Below are 24577 nucleotides of genomic sequence, written 5' to 3'. Positions count from 1 at the left end.
GATAATCTGGACCTCATCAAAATGAAGATGTTCTGTTTCTTCAAAAGATGCTATTAAGAAAATGGAAAAAACAATACTGAGAGAAAATGTTTATGAAACATATGTGACAAAGGACTTGTATCCAGAATATATAAAGAACTTTCAAACTCAAGAATAAAATAAACAATACAATTAAAAAATGGGTAAAAGATCTGAATGGAACCTTCACCAAAAAAGATATATTGATGGCAAAAGAAAAGCACTAAAAGATGCTCAACACATTACTAGTCATTGAGAAAATACAAATTAAAACCACAATGAGCTATCAGTGCAAATCAATTAGAATGGTTTAAAAAAAAAAAAAAAGGACAAAACCAAGAGCTAATGAGGATGTGGAGCAACTGGAAAACAACACAGGAGCTTCTCAGTAAGTCAATTTTTATTTATTTTTTATTTTTATTTTTTGAGGGGGGCAGTGTGTAGGCCAGGAATTGAACTTAGGTCTCTCATGTGGCAGGTGAGCATTCTATCACTGAACCGCCCATGGTACCCTCTTAGTAAGTTACCTACACACATACCACATGATCCAGCAATCCAACCCATGTGAGATGAGGACTTATGTTCACCTGAGAACTTTTATTAATAATCACTCAAAACTGGAAATGACGAGAATGTCTGTCAACAGGTGAATGGATAAACAAACTGTACTATGATCAGACAATAAAATACCACTCCCTAATAAAGAGGAATGACCCTAGGCGGTACAAGGGCAGTTCAGTGGTAGAATTCTCACCTGTCATGTGGGAGACCCAGCTTTGATTCCTGGTCCATGCACTTCCTCAAAAAACAAACAAGCAAGCAAAACAACCAAACAAACAGAAATTCAACAAATGGTGCTGCAATAACAGGATACTCGCATGGAAAACTAATGAAATGTGACCCCACCATACAGCATACAAAAAAAAAAAAGGAATGACCTCATCATTCCTTTTTGTTTTATTTTGTTTGGGTGTATGGTCTGGAAATTGAACCCAGGTCTCCCGCATGGAAGGTGAGCATTCTGCCACTGACCCATCATTCCTTTTTGATTCATCCCATCAACATGAATCAATTTCAAATGCATTAGGCCACATGGAAGAAGTCATGAATAAAAGACTGCATATAGTATGATTCTATTTATTTGACATTCTGGAAAAGGAAAAACTATAAAGACTGAAAACAGATCAGCGCTTGCCAGAGGCTAGGGGTCAGGGAGGGCTGACTTTAAAGGTTCATGGGGAAATTTGGGGATGGGGATGGAATTTCTTTATATCTTGATTGCCATGGGGGCTAAGCAATGCAAACATTTGTGAGGACTTGCAGAACAGTTCTCTTTATATAAAGGGTGAATTTTACTATATGTAAATTATATTATAAAAAAAAGAAACAAAATGCTATGGGAAAACAGAAACAAACAAAACTCATGGAAGTATTGCAAAAGCCTTTAGAGTAAGAAAAGAGGACTATTCAGGAAAAGGAAACAAGATCCTCTCCAGTCACCCTACAGGAAAGCAAGACCCGTTACAACCTAGTATCAACAGGCAAAACATTTACCCTTAAATATTATGGTGCATCTACCCAGTGCCACATGAGGAGGCCAGGGCATTGAGAAGGAAACCCCAGGTCTGCAGGCCCTTTCCCAGGCCCCAGGCTGGCTGGGTGGGAAGCACCCACGGCAGACCACAAAGAGAAGCTGGAGGATGTCAGCTGAAATTAGAGCCTAGGGAAGGAGCCCTTCAGATTCTATACAACCTTCTTGCCTAACATGGTACATATCTTTATGTTAAAGCTCTGAACATATCTATGCCAAAATATAGGAGTAAAAAGGAAAGAACTCTTCTATTTCCATGCAATAGATATTCCTGGGTGAGCTACATACTGAAGTGGGATATTTATAAAAATAACTTATTAGGGAAATCTAGGCCCTTTCTGAGGGTGATAATCTCCATAGATGTGACCCAACATAATGTTCCTTTTTAACTGTTAAACATTTACAGGGATTCCTATCCTCACCCACAGCTTCTTCTTCTTCTACCTTCTAATCCACAGGACAAAGGACAGGCTGGTTTTGAGTAATTTTTTTGTTCAGCTTCCAACACAGCATTTCTAAACAGCTGCTAAATAAGCCCACTAGATTTCAGGGTGCTGGAAGCATTTAGATTTTTAATGTTTTCTCTAGATATGCACCATGATGGTGGTTAACAGCCAAAGGTCCATTTATTAGTATTTGCTTTAGTTCAATGTAATTGGACACTTAATTATCACTAGGATACAGACCTGATCCTTAAAATAAGTGATTCACATTGATCACTCAAATAACCCAAAATTGGAATCATGAAAAGAGATTGGAGATCTCACAGGACAAAACAGAGGGCCCACTTCAGCAACTGATGTAGAATTGGTGTTTACATCCACAAATCCCCAAAATAAGCTGCCAGAGATTCTCTTTAAACCAGACACTGGCAAGCCCGGCCAAAGAGTCAGGAGTTAATATCTCAAATCACTGACTACAATCTTCTCAGGCTCAAAAACATCTCATCTGCTTACAATCTTAAAAGAACACTGGTCAGGGTGGGCCACGGTGGCTCAGCAGGTAGAGTTCTCGCCTGCCATGCCTGAGACCCGGGTTTGATTCCTGGTGCCTGCCCATGCAAAAAAAGAAAAACACTGGTCAAGGGAGATGGATCTTTTGCTCTCATCAAAATACTATTGTTACTTTTTTTTTTTTTTTCCTTTTTTTTTTTTTATTAATTAAAAAAAGAATTAACAAAACAATTAGAAATCATTCCAATCTACATGTACAATCAGTAATTCTTAATAACATCACATAGTTGCATATTCATCATTTCTTAGTACATTTGCATCGATTTAGAAAAAGAAATAAAAAGACAACAGAATAAGAATTAAAACAATAATAGAAAGAAAAAAACAAAAAAAACAAAAACAAAAAACCTATACCTCACATGCAGCTTCATTCAGTGTTTTAACATAATTGCATTACAATTGGGTAGTATTGTGCTGTCCATTTCTGAGTTTTTATATCCAGTCCCGTTGTACAGTCTGTATCCCTTCAGCTCCAATTATCCCTTCTCTTTTTTTTTTTTTTTTTTTTTAATTAACGGAAAAAAAGAAATTTACCCAACATTTAGAGATCATACCATTCTACACATGCAATCATTAATTCTTAACATCATCACATAGATGCATGATCATCATTTCTTAGTACATTTGCATTGGTTTAGAAGAACTAGCAACATAACCGAAAAAGATATAGAATGTTAATATAGAGAAAAAAATAAAAGTAATAATAGTAAAATCAAAACAAAACAACACAAAACAAAACAAAAACCTATAGCTCAGATGCAGCTTCATTCAGTGTTTTAACATGATTACTTTACAATTAGGTATTATTGTGCTGTCCATTTTTGAGTTTTTGTATCTAGTCCTGTTGCACAGTCTGTATCCCTTCAGCTTCAATTACCCATTGTCTTACCCTGTTTCTAACTCCTGCTGAACTCTGTTACCAATGACATATTTCAAGTTTATTCTCGAATGTCCGTTCACATCAGTGGGACCATACAGTATTTGTCCTTTAGTTTTTGGCTGGATTCACTCAGCATAATATTCTCTAGGTCCATCCATGTTATTACATGGTTCATAAGTTTATCTTGTCTTAAAGCTGCATAATATTCCATCGTATGTATATACCACAGTTTGTTTAGCCACTCTTCTGTTGATGGAGATTTTGGCTGTTTCCATCTCTTTGCAATTGTAAATAATGCTGCTATAAACATTGGTGTGCAAATGTCCATTTGTGTCTTTGCCCTTAAGTCCTTTGAGTAGATACCTAGCAATGGTATTGCTGGGTCGTATGGCAATTCTATATTCAGCTTTTTGAGGAACCGCCAAACTGCCTTCCACAGTGGTTGCACCCTTTGACATTCCCACCAACAGTGGATAAGTGTGCCTCTTTCTCCGCATCCTCTCCAGCACTTGTCATTTTCTGTTTTGTTGATAATGGCCATTCTGGTGGGTGTGAGATGATATCTCATTGTGGTTTTGATTTGCATTTCTCTAATGGCCAGGGACATTGAGCATCTCTTCATGTGCCTCTTGGCCATCCGTATTTCCTCTTCTGAGAGGTGTCTGTTCAAGTCTTTTTCCCATTTTGTAATTGGGTTGGCTGTCTTTTTGTTGTTGAGATGAACAATCTCTTTATAAATTATGGATACTAGACCTTTATCTGATATATCATTTCCAAATATTGTCTCCCATTGTGAAGGCTGTCTTTCTACTTTCTTGATGAAGTTCTCTGATGCACAAAAGTGTTTAATTTTGAGGAGTTCCCATTTATTTATTTCCTTCTTCAGTGCTCTTGCTTTAGGTTTAAGGTCCATAAAACCGCCTCCAGTTGTAAGATCCATAAGATATCTCCCAACATTTTCCTCTAACTGTTTTATGGTCTTAGACCTAATGTTTAGATCTTTGATCCATTTTGAGTTAACTTTTGTATAGGGTGTGAGAGATGGGTCTTCTTTCATTCTTTTGCATATGGATATCCAGTTCTCTAGGCACCATTTATTGAAGAGACTGCTCTGTCCCAGGTGAGTTGGCTTGACTGCCTTATCAAAGATCAAATGTCCATAGATGAGAGGGTCTATATCTGAGCACTCTATTCGATTCCATTGGTCGATATATCTATCTTTATGCCAATACCATGCTGTTTTGACCACTGTGGCTTCATAATATGCCTTAAAGTCAGGCAGCGCGAGACCTCCAGCTTCGTTTTTTTTCCTCAAGATGTTTTTAGCAATTCGGGGCACCCTGCCCTTCCAGATAAATTTGCTTATTGGTTTTTCTATTTCTGAAAAATAAGTTGTTGGGATTTTGATTGGTATTGCATTGAATCTGTAAATCAATTTAGGTAGGATTGACATCTTAACTATATTTAGTCTTCCAATCCATGAACACGGTATGCCCTTCCATCTATTTAGGTCTTCTGTGATTTCTTTTAGCAGTTTTTTGTAGTTTTCTTTATATAGGTTTTTTGTCTCTTTAGTTAAATTTATTCCTAGGTATTTTATTCTTTTAGTTGCAATTGTAAATGGGATTCGTTTCTTGATTTCCCCCTCAGCTTGTTCATTACTAGTGTATAGAAATGCTACAGATTTTTGAATGTTGATCTTGTAACCTGCTACTTTGCTGTACTCATTTATTAGCTCTAGTAGTTTTGTTGTGGATTTTTCCGGGTTTTCGACGTATAGTATCATATCGTCTGCAAACAGTGATAGTTTTACTTCTTCCTTTCCAATTTTGATGCCTTGTATTTCTTTTTCTTGTCTAATTGCTCTGGCTAGAACCTCCAACACAATGTTGAATAATAGTGGTGATAGTGGACATCCTTGTCTTGTTCCTGATCTTAGGGGGAAAGTTTTCAATTTTTCCCCATTGAGGATGATATTAGCTGTGGGTTTTTCATACATTCCCTCTATCATTTTAAGGAAGTTCCCTTGTATTCCTATCTTTTGAAGTGTTTTCAACAGGAAAGGATGTTGAATCTTGTCGAATGCCTTCTCTGCATCAATTGAGATGATCATGTGATTTTTCTGCTTTGATTTGTTGATATGGTGTATTACATTAATTGATTTTCTTATGTTGAACCATCCTTGCATACCTGGGATGAATCCTACTTGGTCATGATGTATAATTCTTTTAATGTGCTGTTGGATACGATTTGCTAGAATTTTATTGAGGATTTTTGCATCTGTATTCATTAGAGAGATTGGTCTGTAGTTTTCTTTTTTTGTAATATCTTTGCCTGGTTTTGGTATGAGGGTGATGTTGGCTTCATAGAATGAATTAGGTAGTTTTCCCTCCACTTCGATTTTTTTGAAGAGTTTGAAGAGAATTGGTACTAATTCTTTCTGGAACGTTTGGTAGAATTCACATGTGAAGCCATCTGGTCCTGGACTTTTCTTTTTAGGAAGCTTTTGAATGACTAATTCAATTTCTTTACTTGTGATTGGTTTGTTGAGGTCATCTATGTCTTCTTGAGTCAAAGTTGGTTGTTCATGTCTTTCCAGGAACCCGTCCATTTCCTCTAAATTGTTGTATTTATTAGCGTAAAGTTGTTCATAGTATCCTGTTATTACCTCCTTTATTTCTGTGAGGTCAGTAGTTATGTCTCCTCTTCCACTTCTGATCTTATTTATTTGCATCCTCTCTCTTCTTCTTTTTGTCAATCTTGCTAAGGGCCCATCAATCTTATTGATTTTCTCATAGAACCAACTTCTGGCCTTATTGATTTTCTCTATTGTTTTCATGTTTTCAATTTCATTTATTTGTGCTCTAATCTTTGTTATTTCTTTCCTTTTGCTTGCTTTGGGGTTAGCTTGCTGTTCTTTCTCCAGTTCTTCCAAATGGATAGTTAATTCCTGAATTTTTGCCTTTTCTTCTTTTCTGATATAGGCATTTAGAGCAATAAATTTCCCTCTTAGCACTGCCTTTGCTGCGTCCCATAAGTTTTGATATGTTGTGTTTTCATTTTCATTCGCCTCGAGATATTTGCTAATTTCCCTTGCAATTTCTTCTTTGACCCAGTCGTTGTTTAGGAGTGTGTTGTTGAGCCTCCATGTATTTGTGAATTTTCTGGCACTCTGCCTATTATTGATTTCCAACATCATTCCTTTATGGTCTGAGAAAGTGTTGTGTAAGATTTCAATCTTTTTAAATTTGTTAAGACTTGCTTTGTGACCCAGCATATGGTCTATCTTTGAGAATGATCCATGAGCACTTGAGTAAAAGGTGTATCCTGCTGTTGTGGGATGTAATGTCCTATAAATGTCTATTAAGTCTAGTTCATTTATAGTAATATTCAGATTCTCTATTTCTTTGTTGATCCTCTGTCTAGATGTTCTGTCCCTTGATGAGAGTGGTGAGTTGAAGTCTCCAACTATTATGGTATATGAGTCTATTTCCCTTTTCAGTGTTTGCAGTATATTCCTCACGTATTTTGGGGCATTCTGATTCGGTGCGTAAATATTTATGATTGTTATGTCTTCTTGTTTAATTGTTCCTTTTATTAGTATATAGTGTCCTTCTTTGTCTCTTTTAACTGTTTTACATTTGAAGTCTAATTTGTTGGATATTAGTATAGCCACTCCTGCTCTTTTCTGGTTGTTATTTGCATGAAATATCTTTTCCCAACCTTTCACTTTCAACCTATGTTTATCTTTGGGTCTAAGATGTGTTTCCTGTAGACAGCATATAGAAGGATCCTGTTTTTTAATCCATTCTGCCAATCTATGTCTTTTGATTGGGGAATTCAGTCCATTGACATTTAGTGTTATTACTGTTTGGATAATATTTTCCTCTAACATTTTGCCTTTTGTATTATATATATCATATCTGATTTTCCTTCTTTCTACACTCTTTTCCATATCTCTCTCTTCTGTCTTTTTGTATCTGACTCTAGTGCTCCCTTTAGTATTTCTTGCAGAGCTGGTCTCTTGGTCACAAATTCTTTCAGTGACTTTTTGTCTGAGAATGTTTTAATTTCTCCCTCATTTTTGAAGGATAATTTTGCTGGATATAGGAGTCTTGGTTGGCAGTTTTTCTCTTTTAGTATTTTAAATATATCATCCCACTGTCTTCTAGCTTCCATGGTTTCTGCTGAGAAATCTACACAAAGTCTTATTGGGTTTCCCTTGTATGTAATGGATTGTTTTTCTCTTGCTGCTTTCAAGATCTTCTCTTTCTCTTTGACCTCTGACATTCTAACTAGTAAGTGTCTTGGAGAACACCTATTTGGGTCTAATCTCTTTGGGGTGCGCTGCACTTCTTGGATCTGTAATTTTAGGTCTTTCATAAGAGTTGGGAAATTTTCAGTGAAAATTTCTTCCATTAGTTTTTCTCCTCCTTTTCCCTTCTCTTCTCCTTCTGGGACACCCACAACACGTATATTTGTGCGCTTCGTATTGTCCTTGAGTTCCCTGATACCCTGTTCAAATTTTTCCATTCTTTTCCCTATAGTTTCTGTTTCTTTTTGGAATTCAGATGTTCCATCCTCCAAATCACTAATTCTATCTTCTGTCTCTTTAAATCTATCATTGTAGCTATCCATTATTTTTTCTATGTTTGCTACTTTATCCTTCACTTCCATAAGTTCTGCGATTTGTTTTTTCAGTTTTTCTATTTCTTCTTTATGTTCAGCCCATGTCCTCTTCATGTCCTCCCTCAATTTATCGATTTCATTTTTGAAGAGGTTTTCCATTTCTGTTCGTATATTCAGCATTAGTTGTCTCAGCTCTTGTGTCTCATTTGAGCTATTGGTTTGTTCCTTTGACTGAGCCATATTCTCAATCTTTTGAGCGTGGACAGTTATCTTCTGCTGCTGGCGTCTGGGCATTTATTTAGATTTCTCTTGGTGTTGGACCCAGCAAGGTTGTAATATTTTTCTGTGAAATCTCTGGGTTCTGTTTTTCTTATCCTGCCCAGTAGGTGGCGCTCGTGGCACCCGTTTGTCTGCGGGTCCCACCAGTAAAAGGTGCTGTGGGACCTTAAACTTTGGAAAACTCTCGCCGTCCTGGGGGTTCGCTAGCCGAAACGGCTTGAGCCGGCCCGGGGTCCGAACGCAGGGAGGGTTGCTGGTCGCCGCAGCCAGGGAAAGAGCCCGTCCGAATTTCCTAGTCGGCCCTGGGCAACAAGCGTGGCGGGAGGGCGCCAGCGGCAGCGGCCCGCCCGAGAGAGTGCACGTTCCCCGGGAGTCACGGGTTTGGAAGGGGCCTCCCCCACCCGTCACCGTTCTCCGCGGCCTGGGGGTTTCCGATCCAATTCTCTCAGTTGGTCCGGGGGCTGCGCGTGGTGTGGGCGCCAGTCGCCTTGGTTTCAGGGGACCACCTCTCCAATTCTCCCAGCCGGCCCGGGAAGGGGGAAGGGAGTAACTCCGGCCGCTTGCCACCCCGCCCGGTAAGGCCCGCGCGCCTCGGCGATCTCACCCGAGCTGCTTCTCTCAGCCAGCCAGCCGTTCCAGGATGGGGTACGCTGTCTTTTTTATCTCTGTTGTGGCTTTGGGCGCTTTCTGTATCGTTTCTACTCCCCTAGTAGGTGTCCTGGAGAAGAAACTAAGATCCGCGCGTCTTACTAAGCCGCCATCTTCCAGGAAGTCCCTATTGTTACTTTTAAAAGCAGTTTTCTTATGATATATTCACATACCATCAATCCATTCAAAGTATACAATAAATTAACTGTAGTACAATCACAGAGTTGTGCATTCATCACCACAACCAATGTTAGAATATTTTCATTACTCCAGAAAGAAAAACCCCATAGCCTGTAGCAGTCACCTCTCAATCCCTCTATCCTTCCCCAGCCCTACATAGCTACTAATCTAAATCTGTCTCTATAGAATTATTTATATGTCCATTTTATATAAATGGAATCACACAGTAGGTATATTTTGTGTCTGGTTTCTTTCACTTAGAATAATTTTTTTAATTATTGTTTTTTTTTAATTAGAGAAGTTGTAGGTTTACAGAAAAAGTCGCATAATAAATACAATACTCCATATACCTCCCTATTGTTGACACTTTGCATTAGTGTGGTACCTTTGTTAAAACAGATAAAAGAATATCAAAATATTACTGTTAACTATGTCCATAGTTTACATTATGCATACTTTTCCCATATGCCCCACTACTATTTATACCTTGTCATAGTGTTGTTCATTTGTTTTAATTCATGAAAGAATATTCTTATACTTGTACTATTAACTCCAGACCATTGCCCAAAAAAGAGTTCACAGTGTTATACAGCACCATATTTTAACGTTAACTTTCATTCTAGAAACATATGTGACCTGTCATGGTCAGCTTCATGTGTCAACTTGACCAAGTGGTGGTATCTGTTTGTCTGGTTGGGCAAGTGCTGGCCTGTCTGTTGTGATGAGGACATTTCACAGAATTAAATCATAATCACATCAGCTGCATCTATAGCTGATTCCATTTGTAATCAGCCAAGGGGAGTGTCTTCTGCAATTAGTGATGCTCAATCTGATCACTGGAAGCCTTTTAAGGAGGATTCAGAAGAGATAGGCTCTTCCTGCTTCAGCCGGCAAGACTCTCCTGTGGAGTTTGTCCAGACCCTCCAGCAGAATCGTCGGCTTCACAGCCTGCCCTGTGGATTTTGGACTCTGCATTCCCATGGTCACGTGAGACACTTTTATAAATTTTATATTTGTGAGTGTTCCTTGTTGATTGTTTGTCTAGAGAACCCTAACTATTACACCCAAATCCTCCTGTGTCTGGCTTGTTTCACTCAACATAATGACCTCAACTTTCATCCATGTTGTCACATGAATCAGGACTTCATTCTTTCTTACAGCTGAATAATATTCCATTTTATGTGTATACCATATTTTGTTTATCCATTCATCAGTCATTGGACACTTGGGTTGCTCCCATCTTTTGGCAAATGTGAATAATGCCGCGATAAACATTGGTATGAAAATGTCTGTTCAAGTCCCTGCTTTCAGTTCATGTGGGTATATACCTAGTAGCAGGATTCCCAGCTCATATGCCAACCGTATATTTCATGAGGAACTGCCAAATTGTCTTCCACAGAGGCTGCATCATTTCACACTCCCACCGGCCGTGAATGAGTGCTCCCATTGCTCTATTATCCTCTCCAACACACACAATTTCCTTGTTCTTTTTTAATAGTGGCCATTTTAGTAGGTGCAAAATATCTCGCTGTGGTTTTTATTTGCATTTCCATAACAGCTAATGATGTTGAGCACGTTTTTATGAGCTTTTTAGCTATTTGCATTTCCTCTTTGGAGAAATGTCTTTTCAAGACTTTTGCCCATTTTTAAATTGGGTTGTTTGTTCTTTTTATTACTGAGTTGTAGGATTTCTTTATACATTCTGGATACTAAAACTTTATTAGATATGTGGTTTCCAAATATTTTCTCCCATTGAGTAGGTTGCCTTTTCACTTTCTTGACAAAGTCTCCTGAAGCACAAAATTTTTTAATATTGAGAGGTACCATTTATCTATTTCTTCTTTCATTGCTTGTGCTTCAGGTATAAACTCTAAGAAACCACTGCCTAAACAAGATCCTGAAGATGCTTTCCTATATTTTCTTCTAAGAGTTTTATGGTCCTTCTTCATATATTTAGGTTTTTGATACATTTTGAGTTAATTTTGCATAAGGTGTGAGTTAGGAGTCCTCTTTCATTCTTTTGTATATGGATATCCAGTTTTCTCAGAATGATTTATTGAAGAGACTATGTTGTCCCAATTGAGTCAACTTGGCAATCTTGTCAAATATCAATTTGCCATAAATGTGAGGATCTATTTCTGAACTCTCAATTCTATTCCATTTGTCAATATAGCTATCTTTAAATCAGTACCATACTGTTCTGACCACTGTAGGCCCTATAATGTGTTAATGTCAAGAAATGTGAGTCTCCCAACTTTATTCTTCTTTTTCATGATTTTTTTGGCTATTCAGGGCCCACTCTTCTTTCCAAATAAATTGATAATGAGCTTTTTCATTTCTGAAATGTAGGCTTTTGCAATTTTGATTGATACTGCATTGAATTTCTAAGTCAATTTAGACAGAACTGACTTGTTAACGATATTCAATCTTCTAATCCGTGAGCATGGAATGACCTTCTATTTAAATTTAGGTTTCTTTGATTACTTTTAACAAATGATTTGTAGTTTTCTTCTACAAGTCCTTTACATCCTCGGTTAAGTTTATTCCTAGATATTTGATTCTTTTTGTTGCTATTGTAAATGGAATTTTTTTCTTGCTTTCCACCTCAGATTGGTCATTAGGACCGTTTAGAAACACTACTGATTATTGCACATTGATCTTGTATCCCACCATTTTGCTGAACTCACTTATTAGCTCTAATAGTTTTATGGTAGATTTTTTTCTGGATCTTCTAAATATAAGATCATGTCCTCTACAAATAATGAAAGTTTTACTTCTTCCTTTCCAATTGGAACCATTTTTATTTCTTTTTCCTGTCAAATGGCTCTAACTAGAACTTCTAGCATAATGCTGGATAACAGTGGTGACATAGGGTATCCTTATTTTTTCCAGAGCTTGGAAGGAAAGCTTTCAGTCTCTCACCATTTAGTATGATGTTAACTGTGGGTTTTTCATATATGCCCTTTATTGTGTTGAGGAAGTTTCCTTTGATTCCTATCTTTTGAAGTGCTTTATCAATAAAGAATGCTGGATTTTGTCAACTGCTTTTTCTGTAACAATCAAGATGATCATGTAGTTCTTCCCCTTCAATTTGTTGATGTGGTAAATTACATGAATTGATTTTCTTGTATTGAGCCACTCTTGATATCTGCAATAAGATCCACTAGCTCATGGTATATAATTCTTTTAATATGCTGTTGGATTTGATTTGCAAGTATTTTGTTGAGGATTTTTGCATCTATACTTATTAAAGAGATTAGTCTAATTTACATATAGTATCTTTATCTGGCTTTGGAACTACAGTGATGTTGGCCTCATGGAATAAGTTAGATAGTGTTTCTTCCTTTTCAATTTTTTGGAGGAGTTTGAACAGGATTGGCATTAATTCTTCTTGGAATGATTGGCAGAACTCACACTCTGCCATATGGTTCTGGGTTTTTCTCTGTTGGGAGGTTTTGATGCCTGATTCAATTTCTTTACTTTTAATTGTCCTGTTGAGATCTATTTCTTCTATAGTCAGTGTAAGTTGTTTGTGTATTTCTAGGAATTTGTTCATTTCATCTAAGTTGTCTAGTTTATTGATGTACTGTTGTTCATAATATCATCTTAGGATCATTTTTATTTCTGTGACATCACTAGTAATGGCCCCCCCTCTCATTTCTGATTTATCTGCAACTTCTCCCTTTTTTCTTTGTCTATCTAGCTAAAGGTTTGCCAAAATTATTGATCTTCTCAAAGAACCAAATTTTGATTTTGCTTATTCTCTCTGTTTTTTTTGTTTTGTTGTCATTCCAAATTTCAATTATTTCTGCTCTGACCTTTGTTATTTCTTTCCTTCTGCTTGCTTTGGGATGTTAGCTGTTTTTTTTTTTTTTTTTCTAGTTCCTCCAGGTGTGCTGGTAGGTTTTTTACTTTAGCTATTTCTTCTTTTTTAACGTAGACATATAGAACTATAAATTTCCCTCCCTACATTGCCATTGCTGTATCTCATAAGTTTCAATACACTGTGTTTTTGTTTTCATTCATCTTGAGATATTTACTGATTTCTCTTGCAAATTCTTCTTTGATCCAATGATTGTTTAGAAATGTGTTGTTTAACTTTCAATATTTGTGAATTTTCCAGCTTTCCACCTGTTATTTATTTCTAGCTTCATTTCATTATGGTCAGAGAAAGTGCTTTGTATAACTTCAGTCTTTTTTAAATTTATTGAGACTTGTTTTGTGACTCAACGTGGGCTCTCTCCTGGATAATGATTCAAGCACAGCTGAGAAGAATGTATGCTGTGCTATATTGGGGTGAATGTTCTGTATATGTCTGTTGGGTCTAGTTCATTTACCATATTATTCAAATTCTCTGGTTCATTTATCATATTATTCAAATTCTGTTCCCTTTTTTGACCCTCTGTCTAGATGTGCTTATCAACTGATGACAGTGGTATAATGAAATCTCCAACTGTTATTGTGTAGATGTCTACTTCTCCCTTCAATTTTGCCAGTGTCCTTCTTTTCCTCTTATAACAGGTTTTGCATCTAATGTCTATTTTGTCTATTTTGTAGCTAACCCAGCTCTTTTTTTGGTTACTGTTTGCATGGAATACCTTTTTCCAACCTTTTGTTTTCAACCTATTTGTGTCTCTGGGTCTAAGCTTACTCTCTTACAGACAGCATATAGTTGCATGATACTTTTTTAACCATTTTGCCAAGCTGCATCTTTTGACTGGTGAGTTAAATCCATTAGTACTGAATGTTATTACTGTAAAGGCAGTTGTCATGGCAGGTTCATGTGTCAACTTGGCCAGTGGTGGTGCCATCATCTGGTCAGGCAAATGCTGGCCTATCTGTTGCCATGAGGACATTTCAATGACTTAAATCACGATTATGTGAGCTGCATCCACAGCTGATTGTGTTTGTATCAGCTAAGGGGATTGTCTTCTGCAATGAGTGATGCTTAATCTAATCAGAAGAAAGCTTTCAAGGAGGATTCAGAAGAGACCCTCATTCTTCCTGCTTTAGCTGGTGAGCCTCTCCTGTGGAATTCGTCCAGACTCCATTGGAGTTGCCAGCTTCACAGCCTGCCCTATGAATTTGGACTCATCCATCCCCACAGTTATCCAAACAGACTCTCCTGAGAGTTTGTTGAGGACTTCATCGGAGTTATCAGCTTGCAGCCTGCCCTACAGATCTTGGACTCTACATTCCCATGGTTATGTGAGAAACTTTTATAAATTTTATATCTACAGATATCTCTTGCTGATTCTGTTTTTTTAGAGAACCCTAGCTAATACAGCAGTGTATACATCAACCATTTTATCCTTTGGTTTTTATTTGTCATATCTTTTTTTTTCTGTCTCTCTTTTTACCCTTTTAGTTACCCTTCCTGATAATTTTCATTTCTACACACTACTCCAAACCTCTCTCTCCTGTCTTTTGCTTTCAACCTGCAGAACTCCCTTTAGTATTTCTGGTAGGCCAGGTCTCTAATTGATGAACTCTCTCAGTTTCTATTTATCAATATTTTAAACTCTCCCTCATTTTGAAGGACAGTTATGCAAGATAAAGAATTCTTGGCTGGGAGTTTTCTCTTTAAGTATCTTAAATTTCTCATAGCACTGCCTTCTCACCTCTATAGTTTCTGATGAGAAATCGGCACTTAGTCTTATTGTGGTTCCCTTGTATGTGACAAATCACTTTTCTTCTTGCTTTTTTCAGGATTCTCTCTTGGGCATTTGACATTTAGTTTGTGTCTTGGAGTAGGTCTATTAGTATTTTTTCTGTTTGGAACACATTGCACTTCTTGAACATGTAAATTTATGACTTTGAAAGGAGTTGGGAAATTTTCAGCCATTATTTGTTCAAATATTGTTTCAGCCCCTTTTCCCTTCTCTTCTCCTTATGGGATATCCATGATTATATGCTCCATGTTGTCAATCAATTCCCTGAGACCCTGTTCAATTTTTTTCCATTCTTTTTTCTGTCTCTTCACTATCTTCACTATTTCTATTGTCCTGTCTTCTATTTCACTGATTCTACTACCTGTTCAAATGTGCTGTTATATGTCTCTAGTTTATTTTAATCTCTTCTATTGTGCCTTTCATTCCCACAATTTCTGTTATGTTTCTCTTTATACTTTCAAATTCTTCCTTATGATCACCTGGTATTTTCATAATATCATATATTTCTTCAGTCATATTGCCCTTCATCTACTTGAATTGAGTTAGAAGATCTATTTGAACATATTTAATTTAGTTATTTCAAGTTCTGTGTCTTTAGTTATCACAAGTTTGTTCCATTGTCTTTCTGTTTCTTAACATGGCTTATAATTTTTTTATGATGTTTAGGCATGTGATTATCATTATGAGTTTACTCTGGACATCAGTTTCTGTCTTTCCTAGGGTTTCATCATTGATTGGCTTTGTGTTAAGGTTCTTCTCTAACACTTGGTTCAACTTATTTTAGGCCTTTAGAATTGCTCATTTAACTGATAAGGGTTTTTTTGTTGTTTTTTTTTAGCATTTTTTCATTTCATTCTTGCCCCAGATATGCAGTACAGTTTTTTTTTCACATGGGCAGGCACCAGGAATTGAACTCAGGTCTCCAGCACAGCACGTGAGAACTCTGCCACTGTATCACCATTGCCCGCCCTGCAGTACAGTTTTTAAGACTGCATATTTGTGCAATTATTTCACAAACAGGAGAAAGCATTCTTTCTTCTGTTCCTTCTCCGGGAATCTTGATATGTTTGTTTGATTTTGTTTTGCCTTTCTATTTTTTTGTTTGTTTTTTTGTTTTTATTTTTTACATTCTTTTCATTGCCTGTAGCTGCTTTTGACTGGAAGGCAAATTCTGGGAGGAGGATCGCCTGGAGAGGACTTTCCCAAGTCAGTATTTCCCAGCAAATACAGGGTCAGGGACCCAAGAAGGAGAAGCAGATCAGCAACAAAGAGCCTGGGGAGATGGTCAGGATGCCAAAAGTTTTCTGATGATTTCTGAAAGCTGTGTTTTCCTCGCCTGCCCAGCAAAAGCCCTTCAGCAAACAGTTTCCTGAAGCTTTGAGGAGGCACTGTGTTTTTAAATGTCCATCACATTTACCCCTATTGGGGCAGGGTTCAAACAATGGCTATAACCACTCCAGAGCTGGTTGAATCAGAAACTCAGAGATACAAATTTGCTAATCAAAAGATGTGATCAGTGCTCAGCTATGCTCCATTCCCATCCCCACCTCTATCCTTGGGGAAGAGGATTTGTATGTCCTTTTCTGTCTGCAGCAGCTGGCCAGGACTTAATTCTGAGAGTGGGGGATGGACGCAGGCAGCTGCCATGGAGTAAGCTACTTACAGTTCTTTACCACAGTTTCTCAGCATATTCTCTGGATGCTGTACAGTGTTCTTCTTGCCTCTGGAGCCCCAGAACAGTTGTTTCAGATAATTCCTGCCTGATTACTAGCTGTTTTTGGAGGTGGAGTGAGTCCTGGAGCTCCCTACTCTGCCATCTTACCCAAAAGTTCTCCAGTATTGCTATTTTTAATAGGAGTTTCATTTCACACAAATCACAAGTTCCCAAGGGCTCCAGAGTCCCCACCCTAGAGCAGGAGGAGTTGGTATGCTATTGTGCTGGCTTCCTGCATTTTGCTCCCTTCACATACAAAGTACAGAGAAGCAAGGGGTTCAGAAGGTCTGCTAATCTTGGTATCTTGATAGCACAACACAAATCTACCAGAGATTACTCATGAGTTTCCCATTTCCTCTTTTAAAATACATATCCCCTAAGAAGGCTTTCACCTTTTTCACTGCTTCCTGGTAAAATATACCACTGGAAGGTTTAGGCAAGGAAAGAATTCATTTTCTCTTCCTTTATTATCACTAAAGAGAATTCCAGGGAAAACTTAAATACTTAGGTAAAATGCAAATATTCAGAAACTAGATAATGAATTCATACAAAATGTCCTTTCTGTTGGTGCAAGGTGAGAAGTGGGATGCCAGTTTTCCCCCTAGACAAGCAATAACTCATTTAGTAAAAAGTAGCCTTACCTGGTCAAGTAAATATTCACAAGGAGGAAAAAAAAAGACGATAATGTCATGACTGCTCACCTCACAGCAGACCCAGATTTAAAATACAGAACCTGGGCTCACTGTCCTGGGGCAACATGAAATGCCCCCAGCTAGCATGCATGTCACTGAATTGTGCAGGGAGTCACAGAAACAAAGCAAAGGCTGTCAATTTAGAAGTGTGTCACCTTTTTTTTCTCTTCAAGCTCCTCAGCCTCTCTTTGCCAAACAGTTTTCATGTCAAAGTCGAATGGTCCTCTTCTGGATTCATAGCTACCGTTGGCCTGGTCAGGGTTAAATTCTTCATAAACCATGTAATCTGGCATGGAAATAGCAGGGACTCTGCAGAAAATGATTTAGCAATTACAACTTGGAGCTTGGCCCTCATTCTCTGTTTTTCTTTTTATCAATACACCATCCTGCTTCCTGCTTCCACCTGGAGCCTGAAGAAGCAAGTGGGAGCATCCCTCCCTAACCTGCTGAACAAACACTTATACTTACCCTCTGCCAGGGCCTAATTCCCAGGATCAGGTGGTCAACTTTGCAAAATGTGATATATTAAAATGCAAATTTATAAAGCAGGTAAACTATAAAATAATTAATTTTTTGATATCATCTACTTTTTGCCTCCTCAAAATAGCTCAACATCCCCCCAAATTTACCATTTAACATGATCATTTCAAATAATAACCTTCAGTTTTCTGTTAGATGGCCATCTTTTAAGGGAGTATTTATATTCCCAACCATTTTCACACAATGTTATGCTGGATGCTTAGCCCACAAGTATTGAAACTGATGGAGGCTGGGGATTCCTGAGTTTGGTACATATGATAATCTTAACTGGAAAGTACACTTGGATTCAACACTGAAATGCCAGGACATGGTTCCAACCAGAAGCTTCAGAGTGGAAGCTAGGATGAGGCTGTATCCTGCTCCTCATCTTCACAGCACCCCAGTTGAGGATACCGAACAGGGACCCCTGAGTTGAAAGCACAGAATCTGGAGACAGGCCCAAGAAGCATAGTCCTGAGTAACATGACAGCTTTCCCCAGCTTACTACCTCAGCCTCCTGTTCGTCACTGGCCTTCGTACTCCACGATCATCCAAGCCTTACAAGCCAGGTGGAGAGTTTGGACTTTATCCTCATGGCAGTTTGCAGTTTAGTGAGGTAACTAGAGTGGGCCGGGCAGGCAGCATGGCTGGGACAGGGTCTGGGGGAGGAGCAAAGCCAGAGGAGGCAAGGAGGGGAGCCACATGGAGTCATCCAAGGGTGTGGTGAGGACATGACTGAAAGTGGTCAGAGCTGTGAGAGATTAACTGACAGAGTCAGAAGAGCACTAGAAAGAAGAAAAAGGGGCTGACAAAAGACTTAAGGAAAAGGCAGGTTAGGGACTCAGGAGATGTGCAATTTTATGCAGGGCTGAAGCTCAGGAGAGAGGCTGAGCCTGATAATCCAAACTGGGGAGTGGACAGCAAAAAGAACAGTCAGAGAAGCAGGTGTGGATAGGCAACTCTGGATGGGCATGAGGTGTAAGAAGGAGTCAGGGACCAGAGCCTGAGATCCACCTACTTAAGAGCAGAGCAGGAGGTTCTTTGTTCCAGCCCTCCTGTTTCCAAGATTCTCTAGGGGCAGAAAAAAATACCTCGAGACAGACAAGAATTGAAAAAAACAGAAGGGACAATTCCAAAAAAACTTTTAAGCAGAGTTAAGTTGCATTTACTGAGTTTCCAAGTTTCCAATAAAAGGAAGATGTTCTTATACTTTCTCTTTTCCTCCTCAGACTGTCCCAGTACCTAAAGCAAGTTATCTGAGTCAGGAGGAAGACAGGATCCTGGGGAGAAGGAAGAAAACTAAAGCAAATAGGGTACCACTAAGGGACTTGGAAGATGAATAAAAGAATACAGGATAGGTGAAGACAAAAGTGTTCCCCTTTTCCCAATCATGGCACAGGGTACACAATCAAATGGGGGATGATGTGGTAATGGGTTTCTTGTCTACCAGAGGAGAAGAAAGCAGAAAGAAGGGAAAGGAAGATCCACAGGATGGAGGAGGCAAGGGAGGCAGGGGCAACCCTCAGCCCATAAACCATGTCTGTGAGATCCAGGGAGACTCAACGCAGACCCGACACTTGAAGAACACATCAACTACACAAAATCCAATCACCTGGAGTGTGCATTGGCTCATGGCACTCAGCTAAAGCAGATACCCCTCTCAGCTGCAAGAAGACATGTGGATCCACAGAGCAGCCAGAGGTTAGTTGGTCTATTTTCAGGTACATGGGCCATTTCCAGTCTTTGCTTTCAGATAATGTAGGATAGGTGACAGGATCAAGGAATAGTTCAGACACCCAACACAGCAATTTTGCTTTGATGCCTTGGGTTTCACAGTAAGGCTAAGGGCAGAGGTCTTCTCCAAATTCTCTTTATGAGTGCTTCATTCTCTTTCTTTACTGTATAATGCTAGCATTAGAGGTAAACTATGTTAACCCAAAGTATTAGTCTAAAATATTGGGGGAACAAGAATTGTGAAGAAAAAATCATATCATGAACATAGGGAGAGCATTTCAGATAACACTAGAGGATAGCTTGGACACACACCTATATGACCATATTTTCAGATCGCTTGGGAAAACGACCCAAAGTTATTTTTATGTAACTTCTCAGTCCAAGAGAAGAGGTTTGGATGATGCATTTTGGATCCCAAACATACAAATTTCTTAGACATTCAAACATTTATGCGGACAATGGGTCCCAACAATGTGTAATAATCATAGAAAATTAGGATTCTGTATTTATAGCTTTATATAGTAACTTTCATCTTTAATGAGAAGAAAGCTTTAGGATATATTCTTGTTTCTATGAATGGAATTAAGTAGTCAGAATCAGGTCCTAAGGTACAGAGAACAAAAACTTGAAGTAATTTACCAGTAAGTAGCGCAAACTCTCTGATGGCACAATACTACTGTAGATTTCCAGAACGCTGGATTTCTAACAACTTATGCTACATCCCCCAAAGAGCTGGCTATTGTAAAATAGTACCAGAAGTGATATGACAACATCAGTATCAGTATTAGATGATATTTATAATTTAAAATTTCCCTGAAAAGATAGGCAAACATGTGGGTGGTCTGAAATACTCACTCTCTCTGGTTGGCTGTCGGTGGTTTGCTGTGGTGAATATACCAATCTGGCATGGAGTATGCAACCGGGGAGCCTTTCCTGGTTCCAGGAGCAAAATGTTTCAGCAGATCTCAAAGAGAAAAAAATTCCACCATAAGTGATTTCCTGCTACCTCTGCACTGCAGCTCAGTCTTACTCCCAGTTGGGCTGTGACTTACTACAGGCATATAACCGAATCATCATCATCCGCCATGCCCAGTTACCAATGCCAACTTTCCTACTGATAGCTAAGCAATTTGGTTAACACGCTTACCACGAGTCAGAACTGGAGAAACAAAGGTTTCGTTCACCTTTGGTTTACTGAGAGAGTCAGTGGTCCAAAGCATGAGCCCCAGAACGTCAGAAGGGGAAGAATGTCTAATATTGACAGGCTCAGGGATCGCACTGTGGACAGGGACCTGGAGCACAGCAGAGGTTTCCATACTTGCCCACAGAGCTTCCTGGTGGTGGAATTTGGTTTAGGGTCCAAGTCTACTGATTCAGTATCAAGCTCTTTTGGTTTTATCCCTTTTAACTTTTGAAATTACTACAGAGCATAGCACATTATATTTTAATTGTCCTAGAAGAATGGAAGAGAAACTTCATCTAAATAGTGCTTTTTATAGGTGCTTTTTATAGATGTAAAATTAATTTTACACATTGACATGTAACAAATACTCTATTCTATGCAAGTTTTGCATATATCACTAGTTTTTATGTGATATTTTGGACCAGAAATTAAAATGCAAATGGATTTTTTTTTCCTTGCGAATAGGATTTTGAGAGTTTTGGAAAATGAATTTCATTTCCTTCCCAAAATCTTTTCCATTTTCTTCATAAAATATCTATAGCTTCTCATCTATTAAGTCCAAAAAGAAACCAATCCAAATACCAAATTTCAATAGGAAACAAAAATCGGATTTGGACTTGAAATGTCAACTAAAGCATATGTACAATTTCTTAATTACCTATACAAATATCAAGTTTCCATATTTATGATTTTCTTCAGATTAAGTTACTGTGACAATTTTTTTTTGTCATATCCACTAATGGAAGCATTTAATTCTTAACTCTAAGAAAAATAAATTGTGCTTTAAATGAAAATATTTCAGAGCAAAGAACCTATCTATTTAGGAAAATGAATATCCTTAGGTAAACAAAAAGACAGCATATAAGTCTTAATTTAGCTATTTACTGACAAAACTATAAAAGAGTCTACTATATTGTTCAAGATAATCACCCAAAATTAAGGTAGAGTTTAGGAAACTGGGGCTAAATATGATATCTATATTTTTTAAGTAAAATTTCAAGAAGACTAAAACAAAGCAAGCTACTACTTTTCTCTTGGTTTGCCTAGGCTTAAATATTTATAGCTATACTAAATTTAATATATATTTTTAACTTTCTAAATACATTAGATGATGACATATGTTAATTAATGGCAAAGGCCAAAGTTAATTAATGGCAAAGGCCAAAGTGTTTATTTACTAAATGGGGAAGAGGAATTTAGTAAATAAACATCAGGGCTGTGTTTCAGGGGGAAAAAATGGCGTTTGTAATAAATACATTAATAAAATCAATACACTTTACACTGATGTTCATAGTAGCATCATTCATAATTGCCAAAAGATGGCAGCAACCTAAGTGTCCATCAAACAATGAACGGATAAATAAAACATGTATACATAACAATGGAATTTTATTCAGCAGTAAAAATGAATGAATTCCCACTATGCATGACAACAATATTTATATGATCTCATTGATATGAAATAATTAGAATAAGCAAACTTATAGAGTCAGAATCTGGAATCCAGGTTACCAGGGGATAGGATAGTGATAGGGAATGGGAAGTCAAGGCTTTAATATGTACAGGGTTCTTATTTGGAATGATGGAGATGTTTTGGCAAAGGCTTGTGGTCATGGTAATACAATATTGGGAACATAGTTAACAGCACTGAAATATATATCTGTATGTGATTAAAAGGGGGAAACGATGGATTGTATATATGGTAACAGGATAAAAAAGTTTTTTAAAAATCCATGGAACTGCATTATATTAACAACAAACCTAAGTTAAACCATAGACTCTGGTTAGTAGTACAATTATAAAAATGTGCTTTCATCTATTGTAACAAAGTACTACATCCATAAAAGGTGTTTATAACAGGGCGGTGTAGGGGAATTCTGTATTTTACGCATGGCTGTTCTGTAAACCCACAACTTATCAAATAAAGAAAAAAAATCAATACACTTTATACTATTCACTAAAAGTCATAAAAACAGAGTAAGAATGTGGTCTGCCTATCTGTAAAATAAAAAGAACCCTAGTCATCCCACTGGACTGGGTTATACCTGGGCTAGAATAGAGGGTAAAGACCAATTGATGGACAAGCAGAGTGAGGGATAAAATCTGAGCCAGATTCTACTTCCCAGACAGGCTCCCCCCCAGGCTTGGGAGAATACAGCAGATCCAAAAAACTGGCAGGTATGCCCAAATAATTCAGGAGCCCTAGTGTGCCTCTTTGAAGGTACTACATACCCCAGAAAAGCCATGTTTTTATCCTGATTCCATCTTATGGAAGGAGCTGTTTCCTTTAATCCTGATTCAAGGATGTAGGTTGGAGTCTTTTGATTAGATTATCTCCATTGAGATGTAACGCACCCAATTGTGGGTGTTAACTTTTGATTACATGGAGATGTGACCCCACAAATTCCAGGTGGGTCTTGATTAGTTTGCTGGAATCCTTTAAAAGAGGAGACATTTTGGAGAGAGTCAGAAATGACAAAAACAACAGAGCCAACAGAAACTTCAGAACAGAGCCTACAGAAATGACAGAAGCCTCAGAGCCAAAAGAGAAAGCAGATGTAGATGCTTCAGAGAACAGAGACTCGGATGTTTGGAGATGCATGGAGCCCAGCAGATGTTGCTATGAGATGTCAAGCAAGCCAGAACCTGGAGAGAAGCAAGGGAAGCCAAGAGATGAAGGCCAGCCCTAGAAAAGTAAAGTGAGGAACCCCCACAGAAACAGAGCCTGAAAGCAACAGAGCCCAGATGCCAGGGACCAGATGCCAGCCACATGACAGAGGTATTCCTAATCCATCAGCCTCTCTTGAGTGAAGGTAACCTCTTGTTGGTGCCATAATTTGGACACTTTCACTTTCTCAGAACTGTAAACTTGTAACTTAATAAATTTCCCTTTTGTAAAAGCCGTTCCAGTTCTGGTATATCATTCTGGTAGCTTGCAAACTAACACACCTAGCAAATAGACAGCGACTGCAAAATGAACGCTCAGCACCAATGTGACAGCTTTTCTGTGGTCAAACTTTAAAAACAATGATAACAACAAATCTCAAAACTGGGCAAACTTGGAAAAAAGGAAAACATTTTTTTTATGGAAGGCATTTCCTAGCGTGGTTCCTGTCCTTATCCCTCTTGTTATTCCAATGTAACCTGGAAATCAACCCTCTGTTGATTTACTGTCGACACCTCCTTCATCTCGGCCCACAGTAATTAGTGAACACTGAACACTCCATTACCATTCTGGGCAAGAATGGGCCAACCAGGAGCCATTCCTCCTTGAAAAACAGCTCTTCAGTAATTAGTACATACTGCACAGACAATGAAGGGGAAGATACTCTAAGTCTCAGCAGGGCTTACAGTATCCTACAACCTGAATCAAAACAAACCACAAATATTTATCATAGCTACTGACATGCCAGACACTGAATCTCTGGCTCAGTTCATCAGAAAATGGACAGAGAATACGAACAAGGCTGTGTCTCTTGGCATCCTCTTCCAGCTACTGCCACATGGTCCTAGATACCTAGAGGAAATCTGCTCCTGCTCTGAGAAAAATACTGAAAATACATGCTGTGGTGGTTTGAAGCTATATATGCCCCCGAAAAATATATACTTAAACTTAATCCATTTCTGTGGGTATGAACTCATTGTAAGTAGAACCTTTTGATTAGGATACTTCAGTCGTGACCCAGCCTCATTCAGGATGGGTCTTAATCCTATTACTGCAGTCCCTCATAAGCAGGATGAATACAGCAAAAGCAAACCATGGAAGCAAGAAGCCGAAAGCAATAACCCAGAGAAGATGGGAGAGACCAGCAGATGCCACCATGT

At 38.2% G+C, this 24577-nt stretch overlaps 1 protein-coding gene across 4 annotated transcripts in view; it reads right to left on the bottom strand.

Annotated features, from left to right (window-relative positions):
* C1H7orf57 (chromosome 1 C7orf57 homolog) overlaps positions 1-24577 on the bottom strand; it is a 69090-nt gene that overhangs the window by 11296 nt on the left and 33217 nt on the right. For all 4 annotated transcript variants that reach the window (XM_077118845.1, XM_077118840.1, XM_077118853.1 and 1 more), the window contains exons 4-5: positions 20425-20533; positions 17472-17625 (exon numbers count right to left, since the gene is read on the bottom strand). In XM_077118845.1, coding sequence (XP_076974960.1) covers positions 17472-17625; positions 20425-20533 — 263 coding nt within the window. The remainder of the gene's footprint in view (positions 1-17471; positions 17626-20424; positions 20534-24577) is intronic.

This window comes from Tamandua tetradactyla, chromosome 1 (assembly GCF_023851605.1).
Source record: "Tamandua tetradactyla isolate mTamTet1 chromosome 1, mTamTet1.pri, whole genome shotgun sequence".
Taxonomy (NCBI): Eukaryota; Metazoa; Chordata; class Mammalia; order Pilosa; family Myrmecophagidae; genus Tamandua; species Tamandua tetradactyla.
This window is presented reverse-complemented; position numbering and strand designations above follow the sequence as displayed.